Source organism: Macrobrachium rosenbergii, chromosome 20, assembly GCF_040412425.1.
Source record: "Macrobrachium rosenbergii isolate ZJJX-2024 chromosome 20, ASM4041242v1, whole genome shotgun sequence".
Lineage (NCBI taxonomy): Eukaryota > Metazoa > Arthropoda > Malacostraca > Decapoda > Palaemonidae > Macrobrachium > Macrobrachium rosenbergii.
The window spans coordinates 33,161,080-33,189,024 of record NC_089760.1 but is presented as its reverse complement, the minus strand read 5'-3'; the positions used below and the strand labels follow the sequence as shown (position 1 = coordinate 33,189,024).

The following is a 27,945-nucleotide window of genomic DNA, read 5'->3' as shown; positions in this document are numbered from 1 at the left end:
CAATTTTTGAAGATATCAAGAACAAATTTATGCCTTCCTTTTCTACCTCTACCAGGGATCGAAAGTAATAATACTGAACCGTCTAAAAGCAAAAGTTAGGATTTCCAAATGAACCTTAAAATCGTTATTAGGGTAGATAAGGTATTCGATGGATAGCTTCCTAACTTACCGGACCCGACAGTCATTTATCGTGGTTATAATTCAAAGGAAATTTGTCATATCAGCTTATATGTGGGACGTTCTACATAATTTCCAGCTAATGCAATCTATAAGACAACTCTTATGCCAAACCTGAGTGTTGCAACAATGTACATAAACAATTAAGCCCAGCTTCTGACTTCAAGTACTGATCAGAATTCATTGCATCTAATGAAAGGATGTTTAAGGTTACATGACATAGTGTCATGGTTAGATAACAGCAATGAACAACTAACAGATGAAATCGACTTGGCAGAGATAAAATAAGATTCAAAACTTAAATTTCTGGATAACGTTCCATGGACTGACTCTAATAAAAAGTTAGAATCAGATATCTACCTTTTTCTTGTATATTAATTTTGAAATTCCATCCGAAAAATCAAGAGAAATTATGAAATAAAATCAATGGACGATCTCGGAAAAATACCCTTTAAATGACACAGAACGATTTACAGTTATAAGACAAACAAGTATACATTTCAACACAAGATCACAAATAAACTGAAATGCCTGGGTTCAAAAGAATTACATAATGTTGTAGTAACCCACATTCCTCTTACACAGGAAGTCTTTAAGGCCGTGGCGTAGTGTGCATACAGCGTCTGAAGACTGCTATAATAACAATAAGAAGAAGAAGAGGAAGAAGAAGAAGAAGAAGAAGAAGAAGAAGAAGAAGATGAAGAGGAGGAGGCGAAGGAGGAGGAGGAAAAGAGACAAAGACAAAACAAAAACACGACGGCTGCAAGATTCAAAACCTACGCCAAACTCTAAGTCGGTAGCAGTGACTAATGTTAAAAAGTAGATCTACTTTTCCATCGCTAATGTCAGCTGAGAGACAAATCCGAGATACTATGCATCAGCATATAAATACTTTTTAAATTACAAACACACTTTTCCCGTCACTGATATTATTCCTGATATTATTATAAATATCGGCCAAGAAGTCTTTAACTTACATTCCAAAAAGGCAAATTCTATAGATATTAGCTCATAAACAAAGGAAAAACCAAAGAAAAACTTCAAGACAAGAAATTAATCAAAATACCGGTGAACATACACATACATATTATATATATGCAGTATATATATATATATATATATATATATATATATATATATATATATATATATATATATATATATATATATATATTTTAATGTTAACAAAATACTTACATGTATACATACACACACATACATATATACATCAATGGCTATCCTATGGTTACCACAATCCAAATATCACCTAAATTTTATAAAAGCAATGACATTCGAAGACAAATGTATGTGATACGGAGACAAGGAGCAAATGAGGTGGAAGACGAATGTGGATGAGAAGAAACGAGAGAAAAGAAAGAATAGGTGGCCAGGAAAGAAGAAAAGGAGGAAACGAGTCTTGGAATGGAGGGAGGACGAGGTACGGAAGGAGACTCGTCACAAAACTAAATCCCAAAAAATTACATTTATGACTCTTCATGACTGATGAGTGCAAGAACGCAGTCTTCCAGTGGGGTCTCCCCTTCTCCTCCGACGCAGCTGGCGGCGTCCTCCGAATACATGGCCATACAACACAACCTTCTCCCTCTCTCTCTCTCTCTCTCTCTCTCTCTCTCTCTCTCTCTCTCTCTATATATATATATATATATATATATATATATATATATACATGAATATATTCATATTTACATATAATATATATATATATATATATATATATATATATATATATATATATATATATATTTATATATATATAAACACTTATATATGTACATACTTACATTTATATATATATATATATATATATATATATATATATATATATATATATATATATGTATATATATAATTTTGTTTCTTGTTTTCGTTCATAATTTGAGAAGCTGTCAATAATTAACTCCATCTTGCCTTTTTATTTAGAAAAGCAAGACATATATTTAGATTTACTGTACAACACAGCGAGCGATTCAATCTAAAAACACGACACCTTGAAAAATAAAAGCCAGTTTAAACTTGGCACATCAGCTCCGTGAAGGATTAGCCGTAAAGTTACATGCAATCTCCATGAAAAATGCCATTTCACGTAAACCCAAAGAGGAGTTTGCTCTCAAGCAAACATTTACTCATTTCTACACGACCACAAACAACGGTACTGGGATATTATATACGCCATACTCTCAGATTAAACATGAACACTACAAAAATACAACCATATAACTTTACATGGAATTCCTCATTGGACGGGTGGGTACCTTTCTCAGCTAGCATTCTACTGGCCCAGCGTTCGATTCTCCGGGAGGCCAATGATAAATTAGAGGATTTTATTTCTGGTGATAGACATTCATTTCTCGCTATAATGTGGTTCGGATTCCACAATAAGCTGTAGGTCCCGTTGCTAGGTAACCAATTGGTTCTTGGCCACGTAAAATAAATCTGATCCTTCGGGCCAGCCCTAGGAGAGCTGTTATTCAGCTCATTGGTCTGGTTAAACTAAGGTATACTTAACTTATAACTTTACATACACATCTCTTTCATACATGCTAGGAATTCTTACAATAAATGTAGGTAGAGATGAAACATTTGAAAACTGAGTGTTAAAAACACACTACTGACTTAATTATTGTGTTCTAAAAATAATAAAAGATATGGGACTTTATTTTCCAATAGCACCAGTGTCTCCATATGAGGAACTGTCGATTAGCAATACATATACAAGGCACTTTGGTGTGGGTTTGTCATTTTTATAGCATCAATTTTCACTTAACGAAATATGGGCTAAACCTCTTCTAAACCTTGTCCAATTTCTTTTTTCTTAAACTGTATGAGGGAAGCTACCGTTTCTATTAATGCTAAACATCTATCTCGGAAGGAACGCCATAAATGCGCTAGACAATAAATTTGAATTTCAAGAAATATCAATACAATTACATTTATTAAAAGCTAATTCCCTTTCCCCTCTTTCTATAAAGATCATGTTATATGTTATTCTTCTGGGATACACTCAACGTTTATCATACTCTTACTATAACCCTAATCTTCCTCAGACTTTGATGGTGAATAACTTCGACCATTTCGAAGACGGAGCTTCAAGACTGGCAACACAACCTGACAACGACCAAGAACAAAAATTCCAAAGCACAACCCAGCCACTGTAGTTCCTCTTTCACAAAAGCAAAATACAAAAAAAAAAAAAAAAAAAAAAAAATGTTTTTGCGCTCTTCGGTCCAGCAAAGACAACAGATTGAATTGCTTTCGAATTTTTTGTCAATTTACCTCGGGCCGAGTTCCAGTGCACCTGGGGACTGGAGAGTTCCATCAGTAGAAATGTGTATGAAAATTATTAATCTTGAAAGCAAAAGGTTCTGTGGGTGCGATGACTGTAGAGTAAAATTATCTGATTAATAGTTAGTTATTGGGTTACGGGTATAACAGTGACACAACTGGCGTTTTGGGAACTTATGCTTCGATAGTATGGTCCCATCGTGTTGTTAGTGCTGAATTTAGATCTTCAAAAACTGTAAAGGTTATTCGAGCCCAAAGCGGGCAGCAGAGACTTGAACCATTTCTATTACAATTAATGTACACTGAGATAATTTCTATTGTATCTGTGGCCGGAGGCTCCAATCTCTCTAAAAGTTTAATTATTACAAACAATCAACTGCTACAATTGCAAATCTGCCAAAAAATAGGAAAAAAATACGGCTGGATTTTTAAACCACTTGGAGTTATATTTTCTTCGACAATTCTGCAGCAATTTTCATTTATCTTCGTTATCGGCCTCCCTTACTTCGGGAGGTCCTCTTATCGGGCCTCATTCTGTCCATCTGGAGTAAACTCTGGATTAGATAAGTCCTCCGCCTTCTTATGGCTTTCCCTATTGTAGTGAAGAGAGAGAGAGAGAGAGAGAGAGAGAGAGAGAGAGAGAGAGAGAGAGAGAACACATTTACCAGCAAGTTTCCTAGACTCAAAATACGTATATGAATACACAGAAACATAATAATTAATAATCAAAAACATTCATTTTAAATAAATGAAATTGTGGTCTATCAGGAAATCTTGCAGATAATTTAATTAGGAAAATTAACAAAGGCTGTTGCCATGACAGTCACATGTGAAACTTGATACCCACAATTCAAAAAAGTATATGCTCGCTTAGAGAGAGAGAGAGAGAGAGAGAGAGAGAGAGAGAGAGAGAGAGAGAGAGAGAGAGAGAGAGAGATCATGGGACGTGCAACAGCAATGCGTCTAAAACTGCATAATTTGAATGAATGACCGACGGATAAAGGGACAAATGCGACCGGTTCAAAGACAACCAAGACAGTGCCGCAATGCTTAAGCAATTCCCTTTTGCATACATTATACCGAGATATTGCATCATACCCTTATCTCTCTCTCTCTCTCTCTCTTTGCTGTTAAATGTCTTACAAACTTTTACAACTTTCTCTCTCTCTCTCTCTTTACTGTTAAATGTCTTACAAACTCTTACAACTCTCTCTCTCTCTTTACTGTTAAGTTTCTTACAACCTCTTAAAATCTCTCTCTCTCTCTTTGCTGTTAAATGTCTTGCAACCTCTTATAGCTCTCTCTCTCTCTCTTTGCTGTCAAATGTCTTGCAACCTCTTATAACTCTCTCTCTCTCTCTCTCTCTCTCTCTCTCTCTCTCTCTTATACTGTTAAATGTCTTACAAACTCTTACCACTCTCTCTCTCTCTCTCTCTCTCTCTCTCTCTCTGTTAGTGCACTGTACATTACTTACAGTTACACCATATAGATGGTCAGAGACTGAAGAATCTCAAGTAAAGCAAAATCGAACAGATAAACAGCAGTAGTAACAACTGCAGAAGCAGTAAAAGTAATGTTGGGGATTTATTAAACGGCGCAAGAACCGAAGAAAATATTATGCGACGCAATTGACAAGTAAGTACGATCATTTGATAATTCACTTCTCTAATTACGTAATATAAAAGAGCGACACTGATAACTGTATTGTACAGTAATTTATATGTTATATACATTGTAAAATGGATCTTATTTTACAATAAATAATTTTATTTCATATTTATAAACGAACTTTCATGAGCAGTTATTGTTGTTCTTAGGATAACAGGGCCTTGCTTCAAATCAGCAAGTGATGAAAATGACCTTAAACAGAATTTTATTTGAAAAATGAGAAAAAACATTTAAAATACAAGAAAAAGAGAGTGAGAGAGAGACTTGTATTTCTTCAAGCACGCGAACTCACACACGCACACACATACACATACGCACACATCTATAATACAAAATTAAAATTGTAAGCATGGATAAAAGTAAACTATATGCACGTGCACACTCAAAAATATTTTACATTTTCCTTCAAGATTATTTTTATTCAGTTTGAGGATACGGAAGCGTAAAAGGGAGGAAAGCAGGAGCCAAAGAGAACTAAAACACAGATAAATATAAAGTAAGAACAATGAAAAAATAGTGGTCGAGAAGTAGCCTAAACAATCAAGAAACTGAAGGCACAGGAGCAGGCCACTTTAAGCTGAAAAAGAATATCGGCACTGGTACTGCGGGGAAACCTTTTGCAAAAAACACAAACAAGTAAAAAATGCGCAGAAGTTTCTTCGGCGCAATAGAGTTTTCTGTACAACCGCTACAGCGTATAAACAAAGCCACCGAAAATAGATATATCTTTCGGTGGTCTCGGTATAATGAGCCGCGTCCCATGAAACTTTAACCACGGCCTGGTGGTGGCCTATACTATATCATTGCCAGAATCACGATTATGGCTAACTTTAACCTTAAATAAAATCAAAACTACTGATCCGAGAGGGCTGCAATTTGGTATGTTTGATGATTGGAAGGTGGCTGATCGACATACCAATTTGCAGCCCTCTAGCCTTAGTAGTTTTTAAGATCTGAGGACGGCCATACAAAGTGCGGACAGAAAAAAGTGCGTTTAGGAAAAGTGAGGACGGACAGACAAAGCCGGCACAATAGTTTTCCCTTACAAAAAACACAAAAAAGGGAACCGATGAATAGAGGTACTGTGGCGCTAAAAAGTTTTGCTAATAATTAGGACGGTGACACTCCGGAACAAGTAATAAATAGTAACTCGGGAGATACAGGAATGAGTGCTAATAATGGACCGTCTCCATGGCTGAAACATTATAGCAATAATGAGAATAGAGGTCTATATCATTTGTAGGTTACAACAAGGTCGTACTCTTGTGATGATACGAGGCAAGTTGTCAACCTCTGATACTTCCGGTCCATTTATAGTTATAGGTAAGAGAATTATGGTTATTAAAATTAATCGCAGGACACGATGATGAGCCGAGGAATACATTGAAGATGTGTTATTGTAAACTATGCCAAAACATTTCATATTTCTCAAAAAATAAAAAAAAATTATCAACACTTACACAATGCTCTTTATATGAAATAGCTCCCAGTTATACATTACTATTATTAGCCACCAAAGTAAGCTTTTTCTCAAAATTTAGTTGATAAATGACCTACTACCTTGAAAGGTCGGGAGGGACTCATTGCCGATATAAAAGATACTAAAACATCATATACAAATTGCAGTGAAGGTTTCTGCATTGAACGAGACACATGATACGTCGCGTACATTACGACAGCGTGGAGGATACAAGATCATTGCGAGAAAGTTACCTTTTTCTAACAATAATTTTCGAAAACTCACAAGGAGTCCTTTTAGTGACTGCAAATCCCAACTCCACCATGAGTCCCATTTTAGCAAGTAAATCATTGTGGATGCATTGTTGTTTATGGAGGTAAAAACATAGTTAAAACGAAGAATTTCAAATGCAATTATGAATGTACACGTAAACCTTTTAAATATAATATCAAAGATGTAGGCCTACATCAACCTTCGCGACACCGTGATTCTGCTCATAATACATTGTATGCTACGTTGACTCACTAGATCCTTTAAAAAAAGACACGAATATTACGGCCATCGGGGGTTTTCACTGTCCGTTTGAAAAGGATATCATACCAACCTAAATTGCATACATTTTTGGGAAATCTCATTTCAATTAGTTTTCATGCCCTTGCACTTTTTCTAAAAGTCAGATTCTAAAGGATTACCTGACGAATGGCTCCATCGGTGGGGTGGGGATTAACTGATTTTCTCTCTCTCTCTCTCTCTAAAACAAACTGCTATCTACTGCAATCGAGTAGCACTAAGGTACTTACTTGAAAGCGAAAATTTTTTTTTGTCTAAATGTAGGCTATGTTTTAAAATCACTCCTTCTCGTCCAACGAACCAGGGATCTCTCGTGACAGAGAGAGAGAGAGAGAGAGAGAGAGAGAGAGAGAGAGAGAGAGAGACTAATATCCTCCTTTCATTTACCTTCCATAGCGTATTTGAGACAATCAAAAGAGAGTTGAGAAAGCGCCGTATTTGTGGATGGAATCCCCCTCCCCACCCGCCCCCGACTACCACGCCCCTTCGCCTTCCGACCGCCCTTCCTGCCCTCAGTGCTTTGCGTTTTCATCGGATGCCAATACTGTTTTTCACGGGTTATCTCTCAACCGCCTCACCCAACTTCCCTCTTCCCTTTTTCTTCCGTTAACTTTTTGGTATCTGTTTTAACCTCCATTTCTATTCATCGATGTCTGGCCCGTTTTAAAACGAACAATGGACGCCACCACAAAATATTTTTCGAATCTTATCTCTATTTTCTTTCTAAATTCTCGAGAACGAACAGTCAAATGATTTGGTTTTTTAAAAAATTTATGCTTGCAGGTTTGATAATATTAGGTACCATGATGCCTTTCGGGAAGACTTGAGTAGTTAGGGTGGAAAAGGCAAGAATAAGATATCCTAATAATTTTAAAAACTTCCCCCGCAGTTCACGACATTAATTGCGCTTATTTTCTAAATACTAGATTCTAGAAATTATTTAGTACTGTGACGATTACTAAAAGTTGTTCAAGTGTTGAAATTGAACTTCCATCTCAATCTCTCTAAGGTGACCTATATATATATATGTATGTATATATAATTTCTGTTTTAACAGAAAATATTTCATAGACATAGATATATATATATATATATATATATATATATATATATATATATATATATATATATATATATATATGTCTATGTACATATGAGAGAGAGAGAGAGAGAGAGAGAGAGAGAGAGAGAGAGAGAGAGAGAGAGAGAGAGAGAGAGAGAGATCAAGCACCCCGACGTATGAAATCCAGACTCCCTCATCAGTCAGTTTCCGAAGACGAGTGCTTCCTGCAAAGGAAAGGAAGAAGAAGAAGAAGAAGAAGAAGAAGAAGAAGAAGAAGAGAGAGAGAGAGAGAGAGAGAGAGAGAGAGAGAGAGAGAGAGAGAGAGAGAGAGAGAGACGAAGACTATGAACGGATCGCGTGCCTCTTCCAGATTTCATTCTGTCTGTTAACCAACTCTCTCTCTCTAAACCATGACACCCATCTCCCCCCGCCCCCCGCCTCCATCCGTCCTATGGTGCACCATCTAGTCCCTCTATCTCCGCTTCACACTCGCAGATTGACCCCCCAACAACAAACCCCCTCAGAAATTCATTACGGAAAAAATAATCATAAAGACTGGCATAAGACTACCAGCCTGGGAACCTTGAATATTCTCAGGAATGGAAAAAAGATTCCTTCTTTCCATTGTTTTCTTTTATGTTGTAACAAAGATGTTTTTTATAATGTTGATACAGGTGTACAAATACACACCGAGACACGTGTGTGTGTGTGTATGTGTATGTGTATGTATGTATGTGTATATATATAATGTAGTGTGTGTATGTATATATTTATGTATGTATACATATACTGTACTTTATATACGTATATATATTATATATATGCATTATATACATACATATAGATAATACATAATATATACACAATATATATACATATATATATACATATATATATATATATATATATATATATATATATATATATATATATATATATATATATATATATATATATATATATATATATATATATATATAATGTATATAGAGACTGAGAGAGAGAGAGAGAGAGAGAGAGAGAGAGAGAGAGAGAGAGAGAGAGAGAGAGAGATCCCTCACACATACTGCACTTGCCTTCTAGTGACATCTATTCCGTAATCTTGATGTAACTGAATTCACTGGGTAAGATCACTTACTAAAGTTTTCGAGTTAGTGTCTTAAAACTTAGCCCCGAGACCCAAGTTGGTATCAAAATGCTTTTCGCTTTGGAAAATGCGAATTCGGAGATTGAGGAGAAAAGTAAAGCAATATAATCCTTCGTCAATTGCGCTGAAATTTGTCAGAATTCTTCTTCTGAATCTTTGTAGATCGTTGTCGTAATCGTAAACTCACCACTATTATTATTATTATTATTATTATTATTATTATTATTATTATTATTATTATTATTATTATTATTCATAAAAATTTAATCATAGTATATGAGTCATCAAAATGGTGAAGAAACCCACAATGTTGCAAGAAGAAATGTATATTAAAAATATATACAAAACGAGAGCTTTCGAAAACCTGCTTGTTTCTCCTTTCAAATTGAGAAGGAGAATCGAGTAGGTTCTTGAAAGCTTTCGTTTTGTATATATAATTTTAATATATATTTACACTGACAACATTGTGAATTTCTTCACAGTTATCATTATTATTATCAGAAGCAGACCCTCTATTAAAGAAGTCCTGTTAAACAGGATGGCTGCATTGAGTTAATCTTATGCTGAGTCTTCTAAATATCCTTTAGTATAAAAAAATCATCACTATTATTATTATTATTATTATTATTATTATTATTATTAGAACTATTATTATCATTATTACTATTATTATTAGAAGCAGACCCTCTCTTAAAGAAGTCCTGTTAAACAGGATGGCTGCACTGATTTAATCTTACACTGAGGCTTCTCAATTGTCCTTGTGATTCTTTTCTTTTCTACGCTAATATTAGACAATATCATTATAATTATTATTCAGAAGAAGAGTTTAGGGGAATTTATGTAGAGAAAATGGACCAAGCCAAGAGGGACACGACTGCACTTTGAGGAAGATCCGGCTTCAGATAATCTGTCAGTTTTTTTTAGAAAATCTAAGTTTGTGACAGCAGTTACCAACTTTGGAATTAGTTAATTCAGCAGGCCTGAAAGGACCTCCGCATAATTGGGGTGTCTGTGTTCAATTAATTCCGCCGTCTGTGAGATTCCTCAATGGATTTTCCTGGAGTAGAAAGTGTTTAATCTCGGGCCATTGTACTTCGTGAATTTTATTTATTTTTTTCTTTTAAAGATGGAGAAACACGTAAACTTAGACTTGAGAACGACGGGGAAAAAGGCCTAATGAATATTTGGTGTTAGAATATCTTTCAATATTCCTTAAACGGAAAGGAAAAGACTTTAGCAGGCATACGAATAGGGAAATATGTGCACATAAAGAACAGAAGTTAGGTGCTCAGCAGAAATCCCCGTCAGTGATACAGATGAGCACTTTCCTTTTTTTCAAGTTCTTTATCTCAATGCTGGAAGCTGTTTGTTGTCTTGGCAGCTGTATGACAAAGGAGTTCTCAGAGAACCTCACTATCCATGGCCTCTTTAGTTTTTCAGTAAGACTAAACGCAAAACCGCTAAAGACTAGATATCTGACAAGTTTTCATAAAACTGAAAATTAAACAAATAAAAAATATATGTGCCCGTTAAGGTAACTGTAACAAAATATAAAAAGAAAAATACAGCAACAGACCATCAATAGGATAAGACCACCATCAATGAAGTAAACAATAAATCGGCTGCAAAACTATAACGAAACGAATGGAAGGAAAAACATTGAAACCTGCCGAATGGCAGAAGCAATACAAAGGCGAAATATGATAAAAAAAAAGTGAGCATTATATAACAACAGAAACTACCCTCATCGACAGTCCGTAATAAGTGTACAGTGAATCACGATGAAAAGAAACTAAAACTAGAGCAGTTGTGCAATAACGCAGAAAACAGAAGGAGAGGAAGGAGACTGGCAGGTCTCAATTACAGAGGCGGCCGTTAACCAAGGGGCCTGCAGAGATCTCTACCTTTAGACGATGTAAAAAGGCTTTGGACGTCTTCGTTAATGATCAGGTTACACGGTGGAAGGGATAATTATGAAATATGCAACCATTTTTTGATGGTTCCTAATTACAAAACTGAATTTGGCAGAGGGCACAGATTAGTTCATTAACTCTAGTTTTAATTAAGTTATCTCTATTATTTTTTTTAGTCCCTAAATGAGTGTGCAATGGTTTAATGAAGCATAGTGTTAATAACCAAGAAAATATAATTTTGTTAAATTTTTTTCCATAAATATATCTGCAAGCCATAACATAATACTAATTCATTGAACATTTCAATTTCGACAGCAATCTTTGGCTCACTTACAACACAGGGAGCGGCAACATAAGATAATTAAGATTAAAATAAACGTGACAGCGATGACTATGACTCATTTTGTATTTTAAAATTATCAGTGTCTACAGTACAATCACATATTCCTTCCTCCGGAGTCAACCCATGATCATCTACCCAGCCACCATATTGTTCTTGGCATGGACAGTAACAATTTCAATAATACCCAGTTGCAGTAATCGATGAATATTAAAACAATCATCACAATCCTTGTTGCCGCGTAGGGCGAATCTTTAAGGAGTAATCAGAACCACAACTGCTGTTTATAAATGAATCATTTAACAATGACCACGAAACCAACTGCAAGCATCTTTCATAATTCCCATACTAGCTATCTGAATATTCAATACGCCAACGAGGACACTACAAATAACGTAATCTTTTAGATAATTACCTCTGGCCATTTAATCATTATATTTTTTTTTCAAATTACCTGAGTACTTTCATCGAACAGAAGTGGTCAGTCCAGAAATAATAACTTACAGTTCTGGATATGCTTCCCCCAAGTGTGTATTATCATCATCATCTGCTGTTCCTTTCGTCGGAAAACAATTTTAGACATTTTTGAGGCCATAAATACAATAACTGGAGAAATAAGCAATGCACTAAAAATAAGTTGGCACACATTCACATTTCTGCGCCTCTGATACTCACTGTCAGCATGAAATCATGCACTCTAACTCTTTTTTAACTAGTATTTTAGCCCCTAACTTATTTTGTCATAAAAAAAAAGATTGTTTAAAAATGTCAGCTGGTCCATAGAAAACATGCACTCTCTCCTCCCTCAGAAAAGACATTTGTGGAAACAGAGGACCTCGGAAATAAACAAAATCACGGAAATAATTCTGTTTATGTTACGCCAAGAGTTCGCATGCATATGAAGCCTCTTTTTCTTCCTTAACTTGAAGTCACGGGATAAGCTGGCCCACTGATTAAACCTGGGGTCACTCACAGACTAGAATAAACATAATATAATTATACTTGTAACGCCAAGAAACCCCAAGGACACCTCAAGGTGCCCTAAGGTTACCACATAAATACCACAAGAATTTCTCTTAACAAAGGTGATACAATTATCATTGCATGTAAGTCGTTTTACAAAAACCGCCTTTTACACTGCTTTTGTCCGCGGGTACTGTAGCACTCTCATGTAAACTTACTGAAAGTCTTTTCACAGTCTATGACTGAAATATTAGAATGTGAACTCTCCATGCAGTTTTGCGTCAATAAAACATAAAGGAAAAGGATGACCTCCAGTCAGGCACACAAATCTGTGCCAGTGTTATAGAGTGTACCACAAAATCCTACTTGGAATGGTCGAGGGCATTAAAAATGAGCCATAACTGTCCAATAAAGATGTAGAATTCTCCAGGGGAGCAAGGATTTTCCTGCTGGGTAAGTATATTCCTGTTGAATCTGGAATAATGACTATTTTCATTCGCGGGTGGAAAGACTGAGAGACCTTGGATGTGTCTGTTGAGACTGAACAGAAAGAAATAAAATATAGTGTTACATTTATGTCGTTTGTCGGGACAATTACATCTCAATTATCAGTATTTATTTGTAAGAATTACACACAATTGTGTAATCAAATTTTGGATCACAACAAGTCATAATTACTATTCGCGCCAAGATCGAGAACAGAAAAGCATACCAGTGAAGGCAAGATAAAATTCAGTGGCATCTATATATTATCATCCAAACTAGAAAATAGTGGATTCACAGTTCTACAGAACTGAATCAGTTCTCAGGAAACTCAGAAGATATGAAGCCTGATGACATCGTAATGATTCAATAACATCTAAGGATGCATCGAAGACCAAAAATCTCAAGACTATGGGAGTAAGTAACGATGGACTCGAACGTCCACAATACGAAACCAAAGGGAGAAGCGTAAATGAGAAAAAGCCTATCAACCTCCAGCTGCAAGGAGTAAAAATGCGGAGAGGGCAATCGAACGACTAACCAGTTAAAGCAGAGAGATGTGATAGGGCCGACATCCCTGGAAAGGGGGGCGAGGGGCCGGGGTTGGGGGCGGGGGTTCGCAACCACAGAGAGAGAGAGAGAGAGAGAGAGAGAGAGAGAGAGAGAGAGAGAGAGAGACAGGAGAAGGGTCCATGAGACGAGGGAAGATTTTGGAAATGGGGTTGTTCGAGGCCAAAAGACTGACTCTCCGTTCCCGAGAAGGAAAGTTCTCGTGGACCCCCTGACTGCCGCTGCTGCTGCCACTGACGGAGAGTGACACCTAAAGAACTCATCTCGAGCTCTCTCAATCATTCCTCCTCCTCCTCCTCCTCACTCGCAGGCTTCCTTTCCTTTCCTTTCTCCTTCCCCTAACAAACCCTTCCCTCCCCCCACCCCATCATACATTTTTTTATCCTATATAGTTTATCTTTTTTCCATAAAGATTTTTCTTTCTTCCCTCATCATCATCATAATCATTTCCTAATGGTCAACGAAACCCCGGAACAAGTCATCAACGTCGACATTTTGATTTTGCGCAGCTATCGACTGGAAGCTGGTTTCCCTGTAACAGAGGCAAAAGTAGATATAAAGGAGCAGGGATTGCACCTAATGAGCCCTTAAGTTTATTTTTTTTATTTCTGCTTCTTTATTATTTTAATTGTAAGATAAGTGAGTAGCATAACTCAAATCAAGGAGGTACCTGTCTGACAATGAACGAACTCCCCTTTACCTTTTCCGAAAGATATTAATGAGGCGTCTCTCTCTCTCTCTCTCTCTCTCTCTCTCTCTCTCTCTCTCTCTCTCTCTGCTTATAGAATTTTCATCTAAGGTGTGTGAGCGTATGTATATGAGAGAGAGAGAGAGAGAGAGAGAGAGAGAGAGAGAGAGAGAGAGAGAGAGAGAGAGTCATCTTAACATACAAGTAAATAAAAAAAAAAAAGTTACCCAAAAAGTGGTGGCAAGAGGGTGGAAGTATCGCCAGACCACACGAGGGTCAAAAGTGGATGAATGATAGATTAAAAACGTCATGGGGCTGATGGCACAAAAAAAGAGAATGGTTGCGGACCCTCTCGGCCCCAGTGCAACTTCAGATATTTTTTGTTTCCTTTGTGATCCGGCAGTGTTACACAGGAGAGAGAGAAAAAAACGGATAAAACAGAACAAAATAAAAAAACAAAAAACACTCAAGCACAGATTGGGTAATATATGGGAGCAAACCAAAACTGTACTGTAAACTTAAAGCACAAGCAAATGATAGTTATTTAGAGGATCATATAGACATACAAATGTATTCAATCATAATCAAAATACTCTTGGAATCAAGGACATTTTAGTTACATATCTGAGCTGTCCTTGAAATAATACATTTCCTTTAAGAGATTTTATTAAACACACCAACTGAAAGTAATCAGTAGCCCTGCATACAAACAAACACACATGCATGCACACGTACGTATATATATGATAATTATATATATCTATATATATAAATATACAGTATATATATAATACACACACATACATACACACACACACACACATATATATAAAGACCATGAAAAGGTAGCATTATTCCAACAAACCTGCCGAGGACAACGATGTCAGCATTCTCTGAAGCCACCCATTCTTAGGTGAAGTGAAAAGCCGTTTTATCGGAAGAATGATTTACGTTCTACTAACGACCGCTGTATGGATAATAAAGCTATGCAAACGTCATAGATACCCACCACACAATCATATCTTACTTAGTTCCATGTTTATAAGCTGACCTTGCCTCAGGATTCCGGCTGTTTAAAGATTTAACAAAATACTGCGTCGCCTAACTCCTATACTGGGAAAGAATGTGCATAGGAACCTCTCTCTCTCTCTCTCTCTCTCTCTCTCTCTCTCTCTCTCTCTCTCTCTCTCTCTCTCTCTCTCTCTCTCTCTCTCGGATCCAAATATCTGAACTGAAAACGAACTCTCACACAAACGCTTTCATCACTGAGATGCTGAGAAAAATAATGGATGTACGCATTTTGTTTTTTGACAACATTTTCTTGCTCTCGGCCTTGACAGGTACAAACGCTGCTCTCTGGTTATGTAAGCTTAAAAGAAAACACACTATGGCATCTCGTCTTGCTTTAAAAGCTACCGGGAATCGTTACAAAACTAAACTCAAAAAACGTAAGAATCCCTTTGTGAACAGGAAATGTAATTATCTGGCTTCATCCCCTTCTGCCTGAATTTCCTTCAGCTCAATACCAATTCTCTTGGAAGCACGCAATTGTATAGGCTGTTCCATAGAAGGGTGGCTATGTAACCCCTCCAACTATTGTTCAATTGATTTTAACTGCACTGTAGCTAAAAACTGCAACATTTTACCCATTTTCCTTTCAGTCCTCTCATTAATTTTCAGTCTGTATTTCATACTGAAAAATCAGTTCGTGACCTTACCTACTTTACGCATATATCCATTTAAACAAATTCCTTGCTTATAGCAGGACTTCTTTGCGTAAATTCACTTTATATCTTTCATAAGATCAGTCTGTTATAGTTGAAAGTGCTATATTTTCCTTAGCAAAACGTTTAGCGACACCCTCCGGGATCTGTTCTCCTCCATAGCCTTCTTGTCATCCAAGACGGGCTTCAAATCCCCTCACGTCATATCCACTCTTGATGACAAATAAATCACTTTTTCTTCTATGGCCATCTTTTGGGGCTCATTGCCATTTTTTTTTTTATCTTTGGGGAGGCTGTCATTGCAAATATTTTTTTCAACATTACGCCATTAACTGCAACAAAGGATGGCTCACAGAAAAAAACTAGAACAAAGGAAGGCTCACAGAAAAAATCAATGCAATTATTATTACCATATGTAAAATTTAACTACTACATCACGGATGAACCCCTTACCCAGAAAACTTCCACAACATTAACAACTTCATACTCCTACAGAGGAGAAGATTCATCAGCAGTATATCGAGTGTGTGCCTACATACACAGAGCAATCCACCTCCATGATCAAATCATCCCCATCATTCCGATTCACCCTTTCATCCACACTAACCTTTTTTACCACTTCCATATATTTCTGTATATCTGTATTATACCATATGAGTTATACGGTATATACTGTATATCCCTACAGCTTTAACAGCCATGCTTCACTTCAAAAAAGGAGAGAAGGCTCAGAATTTCCTTCATAAATTCCTCTTTTGGCTTCTATAGGTAAGCTAAGTTTCACTGCAATCTTTTGCAAACGCTACTGCCTTCCCTGCCTCATTCACTTTGAGACTTAGTTCATTGCTCAAACCGCCATCATCCAATATATTTACTCCCAAATACATTAAAATACCATTTTATTCTTTAACCATCCATACTAACATTTATTACTCTGCCTGGCTTCTAACTATCCTCATAACCTTACTATTGGTTAGATCTACTCTCAACTTTCTCCTGTTACATAAACTTTCAAGTTCTTCACCAAGTTACTGCAGTTTCTCCTCACTATCCATCATTAGTATTGTATCTGTTGTAAACAACAGCATTCACGATGAATTTTTTCATCCCACAGTTTTGCACTCTCGTTATATCTCTGGCTCTTTGCATTTCTCCATCCAAAGAAATATGTACAGAAACAAAAACAAACACACACCCTTATCTCAGACCGTGTTTACACCAAACCGGTCACTCTCCTACCTACACAAGTCTCATTCCTAAAAGGAGAAGAAAAATTTAGGTGATTTTCGGTCCTTCTCAAAAACCAAAATCCCATTAATTCTTATAAGCTTTTATTTTCGTAATGTTTCTGAACTCATAAAATGAACGTCTCATAGCTCTTGATGTTTTGGGCTCAAATCTAACCAGTAGGATCAAAATTTCTCGGAAGAATCACATCCTGATTATGAATAAGTCAGCTTCTATGAAACGGGGCGTTCTCTTTAGACTCATCTTGGACTCGTTCGCCCTTTACTGAGTATTTTTCTCAGCTCGGGGTTTATTTATACACTCTTCTTGGTAAAGTTGAATCAAAGGCTTTCTGTTTCATGAGAGACCCAGCTCTGATTTCCAACTGAGGTTCACTTAAGCTCTTTAATAACTTCGCCATCCTTCTTAATCCTGTCAGTCCCACAAATACTCAAAGGAATTAGAGGGAAAATCATTTTTTTTCTGCATATCATTTACTTCGATTACGTGGAATTCTGTTGTTTCCTCGGCGTTTCTTGAATAACTTAACCTATCATTATCTACAAGGCTTATGTTTTTACCATTTAAAATAAACTTTTCTAGTGATCTCCACGTTTACCATTAATGATGTAAACACACACACACACACACAAACACTTACAAACTTACAAACACGTGAGGGTCCTCCACCGACAAAAGACAGCGAGCGTCAATTTCAAGTTAAAATGATCATTGCTAACGACTGCCGAATCTTTCCCTTTTCGACTCGGAAATAAAACGTTCGGAGGATGTCTTTTCCTAAGAAGTTTCTCATCCAGAGCCAATCGAGGGGATTGCAAAGTTCATTAGGACACAATCAAGAGGGATTATCGGGAAATTCGTCTCTTCTTATCTCTGGCGATTTTCCCTACCGCAGTTCGGCTTCGGTAAAATTCATTCCTTTGCGTCTTTTTCTCAGAGTCAACTCGTCTTAACTAATTCCCATCTGCTTATTTGCGTGGAAACATACTGAAGCGATAATGGAACCAGATAATACAAAGAACAGACATTAAATAACAAGAGGTAAATACCATTTAAACGAATATGTCTTGACTTCACTTGCTAAGTGGTTACAAATAAAAAGCAAATAAAATAACTAAAATTATTATTATTATTATTATTATTATTATTATTATTATTATTATTATTATTATTATTATTATTATCCAGAACGCGGGCCTTATTCATATGGACCAAGCTCACAGGGGCCATTGACTTTAAATTCAAGCTCGCAAAAAATATGGCATTTATTTGAAAGAAGCAACAGAAAGTAACCGGAACTACAGAAAGAAGAAATCAGTTATTAGAAAAGAAAAAAAACAAAATTAGCACATCAATAAACAAACAGATAAAAATTTAAGTAAATTAGAAAATACAAGGAGAATCGCTACACGATAGTAATGTGTTGCATCTTCGCTTGAACTTTTGAGGTTCAAGTTGCACAACATCCTCAGGGAAATGGAAAATTTCGGTTGCACTGAACACATGCAATGACTCACCTGACAACGTCCATTGATGCACAGATCCAGTTCCCCTGGCTTGCACCGAGTGCCATCCCTGACCCTGGGGTTAAGGGTCACCACAGGTCCTCCCCCCCGGGCACGACAAGTGAGGGCGCAGGGGTCTTCACCTTCGGCAGGCTCCCACTCGTAGAGATTACCTTCATGAGGAAGGCCGTCGTATTCAGAGCACTGCACAGCACGGAAGTCTTTGCTCCCAGGGCCGCAAGGATCCAGGTTGCAAAGCTTGTACCTTGAGGGGGTAAGCAAAGGGACAGTTAAGTCATTCTCAGTTCAAGAAAATCTGAGTTAGACACAGAATGAAGAATCAGTTTTACGTTTTAGTATTGTTGCTCATATGATGATTAACAACATTATCTTAATTCTGTTTATTACTGTTGTTGCTGTTATCAGCATAAATATATTCTTACAAAAAAATTCTCAGTGTTTATTGACAGCTTCCTATAGGCGAAAATTATGGAAGTTGCAATGATTATCATGTTCTTTAAAAAAATACTTTCTGAATAAATAACTCTAAAATTACCGTTTTTACTTTTATCGTCAAGAATGCTCACGTTACATCTCTAAATGATTCCCAATGTCCTTGCCATCTGGAACTATCTTATCCAACATCCAGGCTCCATGACAACTGATGTCTTAAATGTCTTTTCAAACACACACAGTGAATCGAGACCTTAAGCAAAATTCCGTTTCATTTACTCCTACAAAAACATATAAGTGATCAAAGACAAACGCCAACAGATGGTAACTTGATGAGGTGACCGCAACAAAAAACAACGGTGAAATTACATTCCTAAGACAGGTGGCAACTACAGAAGGCAAAAATTATGGTAAAAATCAGTCCTACTTGTGTTTCCTTGGCAGCCGGGGAGTAGTTCAGATAAACTCAACGAAAGCGTCCGTAACTTTATCATTTTACTAATAGACCTTATTGAAGAGGCATTAAAGATGACGTCGAGGTCTAGTTAGTTGCTAATAATAATAGTACGTAGTATGATTGTTGACATATTTGGGATAATAATACATCCACCTACTTGAATAAGTAATGACGAATCACAATAAAACACTATCCACGTAGAATGAGCATAACTTAACACACAACAGACACCGAAAGAGATGAAAACTGTTTAGCAATAAATAAACAAACATTTCTCCTGCTTAACCTTTTCATTATCCTAAGCGGGTGGTAACAGGAAAGGACACCGAAAAGAAAATAGTCTCAATGGGGTTTCCACCGTCAACTGGTGAATCCTTAATGGTGGGCCTAACGAGATTATCGCTTTCCATTCTGGTCGCTGATCAATAATCGGTCCAAATATTGCACGCTCGTTAAAGGGGGATTTTGCCCCCTGACGGATTTTTCCTCTTTCCTCCTCAGAGGTAACGAACGGTTTCGTGCCCGGAAATATCGGAGCACCCATCACATAAGACGTCAGACTATGAAGGAAAAATGGACAGTGAAGAAGTGTGTGTATGAAAGCTGTCAAAAATACATCGTGAGTAAACGTTTCATTATTATTACCATTCAGGAGATGAACTCTGTTCATATTGAACAAGCTCACAGGGGCCACTGGCTTGAAATTCAAGCTTCCACAGGATATGGTGCTCATTTGAAAGAAGTTACAGAAAATAATATGAAATACAGAAAGAAGAACTCAATTATTAGAAAAGAAAAAAAAAGATAAATTAATGAATGAATAAATAAATAGATAAAACTATATAAATTAGTATAACACAAGGTGAACTGTTTTAGTGTGAGTAATGCATTGAATCTTCGTTTGAACTTCTGAGGTTCTAATTGTACACCTTCAGGGAGACCGTTCCACAGTCCAACGGTATTGTGGATGTACAAGCATACCATATGATCCAGCATTATTTGCCTTATCTACATTATTCTTTAATAATGAATTCTTAAGACAGCAAGTGTACAATTTATTTCTTTACGAGGTTCCTACATCAGATGACTAACACACAAGATGGCATTACCGCAAAGGCTGCTATTCCTCATGTACAGTCTAAAGATAGCACAAATCCCAACCAAGCATTACTAACTTAATTGGTACAGAAATACCATTTCAGAAGAGGATTTGGCATTTACCACTAATTAACAGATTAAAACTAATCAATAGCGGTAAGACTAATCGTGATTTTCCAGAGATTCAGAGATCAAATACGAATTACAAGGTAGCTCAGTGTCCTAAAGGTTAACAGGCGATTAAAGTAGTTTGAAACTTGTTATCATTTCCCACTAAAGCTAAATCAAACCACCTGGAAAATGTTCTTTGCTGACCTCGGAATGTAGACACCACTTACATATGTCAACAAGAAAATAAAAGGTCGAATCTATGCGTCTCCTATACTAGGGGAAATTTTTCATTGGCGAAAATTTTCAGAAAATCTGAGAAAAAAATCTACTGCTGTGAAAATATTATACAACATTCAGTAAATGTTTATGAAGGCAGACATCTAAATTAAATACAAACAGAATTCTATAATTTTTTACAGATTTAATTTAATTTCATATATGAAAGTTAGGCTACAAAAAAAGCCAAGCACCAGGACACTTTTAGCCATTCAGGGCCTAAGATAGGGAAAAGAGGGAGTTGGAGGGGTTGGACAGCAAACTGGAAGAGGGGAAGTCGGGTGCGGAGGTAAAGTAAAATGCTAAAATATGGGTGAAGCTAAGGCCCAAAGGGACGCTGCAAACAATCTTTAGTAATGCTTACTGTGCCCCATGTGAGGTGCACTGACGATACTTATCCCCCACGGGAACATTGCAAATGATATAAGAAAAAATGTTTTTATTCATACCGCTAAACTCCCCACTCTTGAATTCATGCGCACAACCGGAACAATTTAAAAAAGGAAAACACTGATAGTTATCAGTAAAAAAAAACTACGGCGAAAACAATTTAAAGCAGAAAAACACTGATAGTTATCAGTAAAAAAATCTACGGGGAAAAGGTTCACGAAAAACATCCCCTGTAAATTTCAAAATCGTCGACACTCTGCAGAACGAGCAACGGAAAAAAATCCGTTGCAATTGCGATAGCGTTCTATACATCTCTGGCTGACGCAGAAACTGCCTCTCTCTTACCTCACAGAGTCTCCTCGGCATCCGGCGTAGTGCAGGCAGCGTCTAGACTGCACGGCCGCGCCGCCGTCACAGGTCCGGGAGCAGCGGGACCATTCAGACCATTCGGACCAGCCTTCCTGTTCCTGCAAATCAGAAGAAGGAAAAGGGTGTCACTTATTGCCTTCGCAGTTTGAGCCCTAGTGTCAGATAATAAGTGCATGGTTTTACCTACGTTTTTCTCATTTGATCAGCAAAGTATATACATTAAACTGCAGATATTTATTATGTAAGGAACTACATAATGAATATCTGCAGTTTAATGTATATATTTTCACTGATCAAATGATAATGCAAAATCATACATACCTGAAGTTTACTGTATATTTTTAATTTATCAAACGATAAAAATATCTAGGCTTAATTTGGAGAAATCTTGAACCATTTTCAAACTCATTTCTATAATAACAATCTTTCCAAAAGTATTGGTAAGAAAACCTAATTAACACAGCTTAATCGGGGAAATATATAATTTTTGTCAAATAAAAATATTAATCCGTTAACCGTATGCAAATACAAGTTGATGCTTCCGGAATTGTATTCAAAATTCCATCACATTATTTTTTCTTATTTTATTTTTGTAATAAAAATAATTTTTTTTTTAATTTTTGTCTACATGTAAATTTCCATAAAGATAAAACCTTATGACACTAACCCCCTTTTCCGTGTAAAGCTGCAATTTACCTACATGTCTGTGTTAGTGATAAGAAATTACGAGAGAAGGGACCTTTTCTGTAGCAATCGTCGCTTTAATTCGGCACATCTGTTTCGAGAGAGGGCCTCAATTATGGGGTAAACTTTAACTAACAAATAAATATGCATGCCTTTGGTATTTCGATTAATATTCGAGTGTAAGTAAATACCCTGTAAAGGTGATAATCACCTTGCAGAGGTTTTCCTGATTTAAAACTGGCATGATGAAATGTACCTTCACAGAGCACTGGTCACTTTTGTCTGTGATTTTTTTTCCTGTCTCATTCTTTTCTTTCTACTCCCGGCTACGTTCCACTCCAGTAGACGGATCACCGGAGGCACCAAAAGGCTCATCATATAAAGGTTTATCATGTAACAGATCCAGACCGTTTCGTCGGGACGAACCGAACTCGGCGCCTTCAACCAGTCAGGCGAGTGAGTATTCGCTACCGACAAATAGAGAGAGAGAGAGAGAGAGAGAGAGAGAGAGAGAGAGAGAGAGAGAGAGAGAGAGAGAGAGAGAGAGAGAGAGAATACTTTCATGGGTTCGATATTGAACGAAACAAACTTTGGAGCTAAAAAAGAGAGGGTAGCGGTAAGGTGGAATGGTAAAAATATAAAGATTAAGAAGCCAATACACACTGGGCTTTGTTATTACATACCCGGACACCCACGTGTATGTTATCTACACCTACCCGCGTAAATATACTTTCTGTACAAGTCTGGTCACGTTTCGTATGTATTTGTACGCATGCGTGTGGGAGGGTGCTCTTGCAGAGAAAATACTAAGGAAATTGTATGTATGAAATGAACGCATGGAACGCAGAAGATCCATGGAAAACGTGTTTATAAAAACAGAGAACTACTGAATTACTGAAAACAGAGAGAGAGAGAGAGAGAGAGAGAGAGAGAGAGAGAGAGAGAGAGAGAGAGAGAGAGAGAGAGAGAGACATAGCTTTAGAGTGGTAAACTATTTATTAACTTAATGGCAAAATATCAAAAGAAAACCAAGTTAGCTTTATCACTTGAGAAAGATCTGTTGTTATTTGAACTATCATTTCAAGTGCAACAAGCAAGATAACCCCGACAATATCTTGAGAACAAACAATGGACGCAGTTAAAGAGAGGAACAAAAGGACCGCTTTTTTGTTGGTGGAAGATCAAGAAAACACTCTCCTGCAAGAATGAGAGAGAGAGAGAGAGAGAGAGAGAGAGAGAGAGAGAGAGAGAGAGAGAGAGAGAGAGAGAGAGAGACTTTTTTCCACATGGTACAACAACCCCTTCCCTCGAATTCCCTTGCGATCAATGTTTTTTCTTTTCGTTTTTTTTTTTTGGTAACGAAGAGTTTCGTTCACCGGATTAAGTTCTCTTTCGGAGAAAGGGTTTTTGAAGTTGGCCCCAAACAAGTTTTGAATTTCCATGGTCTAGTATTTAGCGATATGCGACTTTCCATTTTTTTGAGGCTAAAAAAAAAAAAGTGGTCGGACGTTACATGAACAACAGCTGCCCCTGAGGAACTGCACAGCAAAGAAAAAATGTATACATATATTGTTTCTATTATTTGGTTTTCTCTGTTATTTGTTTTCATCCGTCAGCACAACAATAAATAAATAAAAAGGGACGGTACGGTAACAATACAGCAATCAAATTTCATGTGAAGAATTCCTTATTCTTTCAGTTTTTCAAGACACCCCAATAATCCCGGTTATTTTTAGTTCGAAATGAAAATAAGAATGCAGTACAAAATATATAAAGAAATAAAAAGCAATGTAAGTAACCTTAAATGTCTAATTTCTGCACTAACATACAGTATATCTTGAGCTCGATGAAAAAACAAGAGAATAATGTTACGGTAATAATCACCGCAGACCACAACCAAATTACAAAATTATATATATATATATATATATATATATATATATATATATATATATATATATATATATATATATGAAATATTTGTAATTGTGGTTATGTGTTGATTATTACTGTAACACACACACACACATATATGTACACACACACACAATATATATATATATATATATATATATATATATATATATATATATATATATATATATATATATATATATATATATATTGTCAACATCAGTACTATCTGTAAAGGGAAGGTGGCTCAACTTTTGTTATAAAAGAATGAAAAGTTCAGTTAAAAGTGCAAACCGGGAAATGAATCCTGGTAACTTCGATTTTATTGAAATGAAAAGTGTAATGTGATTCCCTTAGATTTACTGACTCTCAAAGGACAGAACGTAGAAATATATGAATGAAACCATTGAAAGTACTGAAAAATAATCATGAAAGGGTGAAAATTTGATACACTTTAGAAGTCGTAAGGTAGTGCTAAAGAAATAGATAAAATAAAAATTAAAATAATTTATCAATGCCATTTACTGAAATTACAGAAGTATAAATATTACAGAATGTTCAATTAATAAACACAGTCTTAGCCAAGTGTAAAACGAATTTGAACACCGACTACATGTGTCCAAATCTAAAGGTAATCACGTCATACACTTAAATTTTCAGTGATAATTCCTTTACATATCTGACAAAAAAAAATGCTTTTAGTATGCCAACTGGAGAAATAGACTACTTTACGTGAAAAGAACGGATCACAGCGAGGCACCACTTGACAGAGAAGAGAGGACGAAGCTGAGGAAAAGGATCAGGGAAGGAAGAAAGGAGAGCCAGATTGTGACTGTCAATTACGGGATGGAGGGGGTTCTGAAGGGAGGATAAGCTACAGATGTTTGTTGGGAAGAAGCGGCAGAATGCTGGATGAATCTCTGACAAGACTCCGTAACGCGAGGGGAAAATATTGGAGCGTGGATGTGATGTATGTAAAAGTTTCTTGTCGAGGCAAAACGATGATGATTTGCAAACAGGAAAGTGTGAGATTTACAAACAGGAAAGTATGAGATTTACAAACATGAAGGTGTGAGTTTACAAACAGGAAAGTGTGATCGAGCGTTAGCAAACACATTTATGTTATGATCGAGGAGCTAATAATAATAGTAATAATTATCATAATGATAAAAATATAATAAAACTGAAAAGATTAAAACAATCACAACCAGAACTCGGCATTACCTGAGGAGGAACACAATGAATAAAAATAGCTCGTTATTTTAGGCTCTGTAATCGCCAAGTTTAACGAACGCACATACCAATGAAAAAATGAAAATTCTTTTAAACATTTAATAAGAAGCAAGAACTCTTTATCATTACCGAGGCTATGATCTCATTTACAAAAACATACACTAGCGCGTAAGCACAATGTCACCAGTAAAATCGTTAAAAAATTGTCATGCTTATCCCAAAAACAATGTTTTATCTATCAAAGAACCTTTCCTTTCCTTCCATATGAAGTGTTAATACTCTGACAATCCCAAAATTCATTTGAAGAATATAACCACATACGAGTATTCAGAAAAAAAGAACTTTTGGAACAAAGATGTTCCTATTTACGTACACAAGAATTTCATCCACATATTGAAGACTTTTCCGTTTCAATAACATGCAATCCTAACAAACTAAAAAAACAAAAAAAAAAAAAAAAAACCCGAAAAGAAAGAGGAGTCACTTGATAGTCGACAAGAGAACAATAGGTAACACAATGCTGCAAAAAGATCCATGTCCTGGAAAAATTCAGTTACCCCTCCATACAATAAACAACATGTAGCCAGACCTCAAAGGCCGTGAATATTTGTTTAAATCTGCCCAAAATAAAACTAGATGGATAAAAGATGAAGCGAAGATTTCATATTCCTTAGCAAAATGCCTTTCGTATTTTCTCCCGAGAACGAGTCGTAGATAAAACAGGGACCGGTAAATGTTCAGAGAAAAGAAGCTATGAGTCACTAGTTATTGTTTTAAGAGTTTCTGACGTAACTCTTCCACAGTCCCTACTTATAATTTCTCACTGTTCTGCTAACTTCGCCCAGATGAACAACATACTGTGCACCAATAACTTCGCCCAGATGAACAACGTACTGTGCACCAATAACTTCGCCCAGATGAACAACATACTGTGCACCAATAACTTCGCCCAGATGAACAACATACTGTGCACCAATAACTTCGCCCAGATGAACAACATACTGTGCACCAATAACTTCGCCCAGATGAACTCTGCACCAAGAGTTATTTTAACGCCAAAAGCTGCTGCTTAAACAACTATGAAATAAGATAATTAAGCTTGATAAGTCGTTTCTGGCTGGTTACTCCGTCTCAATTCCCTCTTTTAAATTCCCATACTTCTATTAACTTTACATGCAGTACTTTACGAACGTACACCGCACACCAGTACTGGCCAAAAACACCTGATTAAAAAACTATAGTACAAGATATGAAGACGCTTGATAAGTCATTAAGGGCTGCTTGAACGATAAGTTCGAGATAACAAGAAAGGGTGGAAAAAAAAAAGTGCAGCATAATGAGAAGTCGAGGGATCGGACTCATGATGCTAGTACCAGTTCCTTTGAAGAAGAATAAAAAAGTATTTGGTTTTCTGCCAGCATTAAACTTCTGTTTAAATTGCCAAGAAATTACAGTTGGAAATGCGAACAAGGAAGAGCACATGATTATCAATTATATATTTCCATTCATTTCATCATACTTTAGACAAAAGCATCATGACTGTGGATGTATAATGTCGCTATTAAAATATCTAGTTAATAGATTATGCTACAAGACTACCCAATTCGTGATTAACCCTTAATAATACTGACAATAATAATAATTAATAATATGATCAAGCCATATCCCATCGTATGTTGCGTGATTAATTATCCCTTGCTCATAGACTTGCAACTTGAAAATTGGAACTTGGAAAAGAGGGGGAGAGAATAAAGCGGAAACCGAGCATTACTCGGCCATTTATTTCTTAAAAGACAGAGAGAGAGAGAGAGAGAGAGAGAGAGAGAGAGAGAGAGAGAGAGAGAGAGAGAGAGAGAGAGAGAGAGAGCCACAGCTATGACGGATGACGCTATTTCGCTTGACAATGGATTTTCACTTTTCTCCCTTAAAGGGTAATAGTACGGCCCGGTGAATAACCATTCTCTATTCTCCTCCTCTACAAGATAGGAATTGTCCGTGTTTCGTTCGCGATTGTGCTTTCAGCTACGATCGGTTACCTAGGCCTCTCCGTGAGTCATTTCAATCATTATAAGTTACCTAGGCCTCTCCGTGAGTCATTTCAATCATTATAAGTTACCTAGGCCTCTCCGTGAGTCATTT

The 27,945-nt window shown here is 36.5% G+C and overlaps 1 protein-coding gene across 1 annotated transcript in view; it reads right to left on the bottom strand.

Annotated features, from left to right (window-relative positions):
• The window catches only part of LOC136848959 (protein madd-4-like), a 616,220-nt gene that overhangs the window by 76,761 nt on the left and 511,514 nt on the right, over window positions 1–27,945 (bottom strand). The window contains exons 4-5 of the mRNA XM_067121770.1: window positions 21,952–22,073; window positions 18,834–19,086 (exon numbers count right to left, since the gene is read on the bottom strand). Coding sequence (XP_066977871.1) covers window positions 18,834–19,086; window positions 21,952–22,073 — 375 coding nt within the window. The remainder of the gene's footprint in view (window positions 1–18,833; window positions 19,087–21,951; window positions 22,074–27,945) is intronic.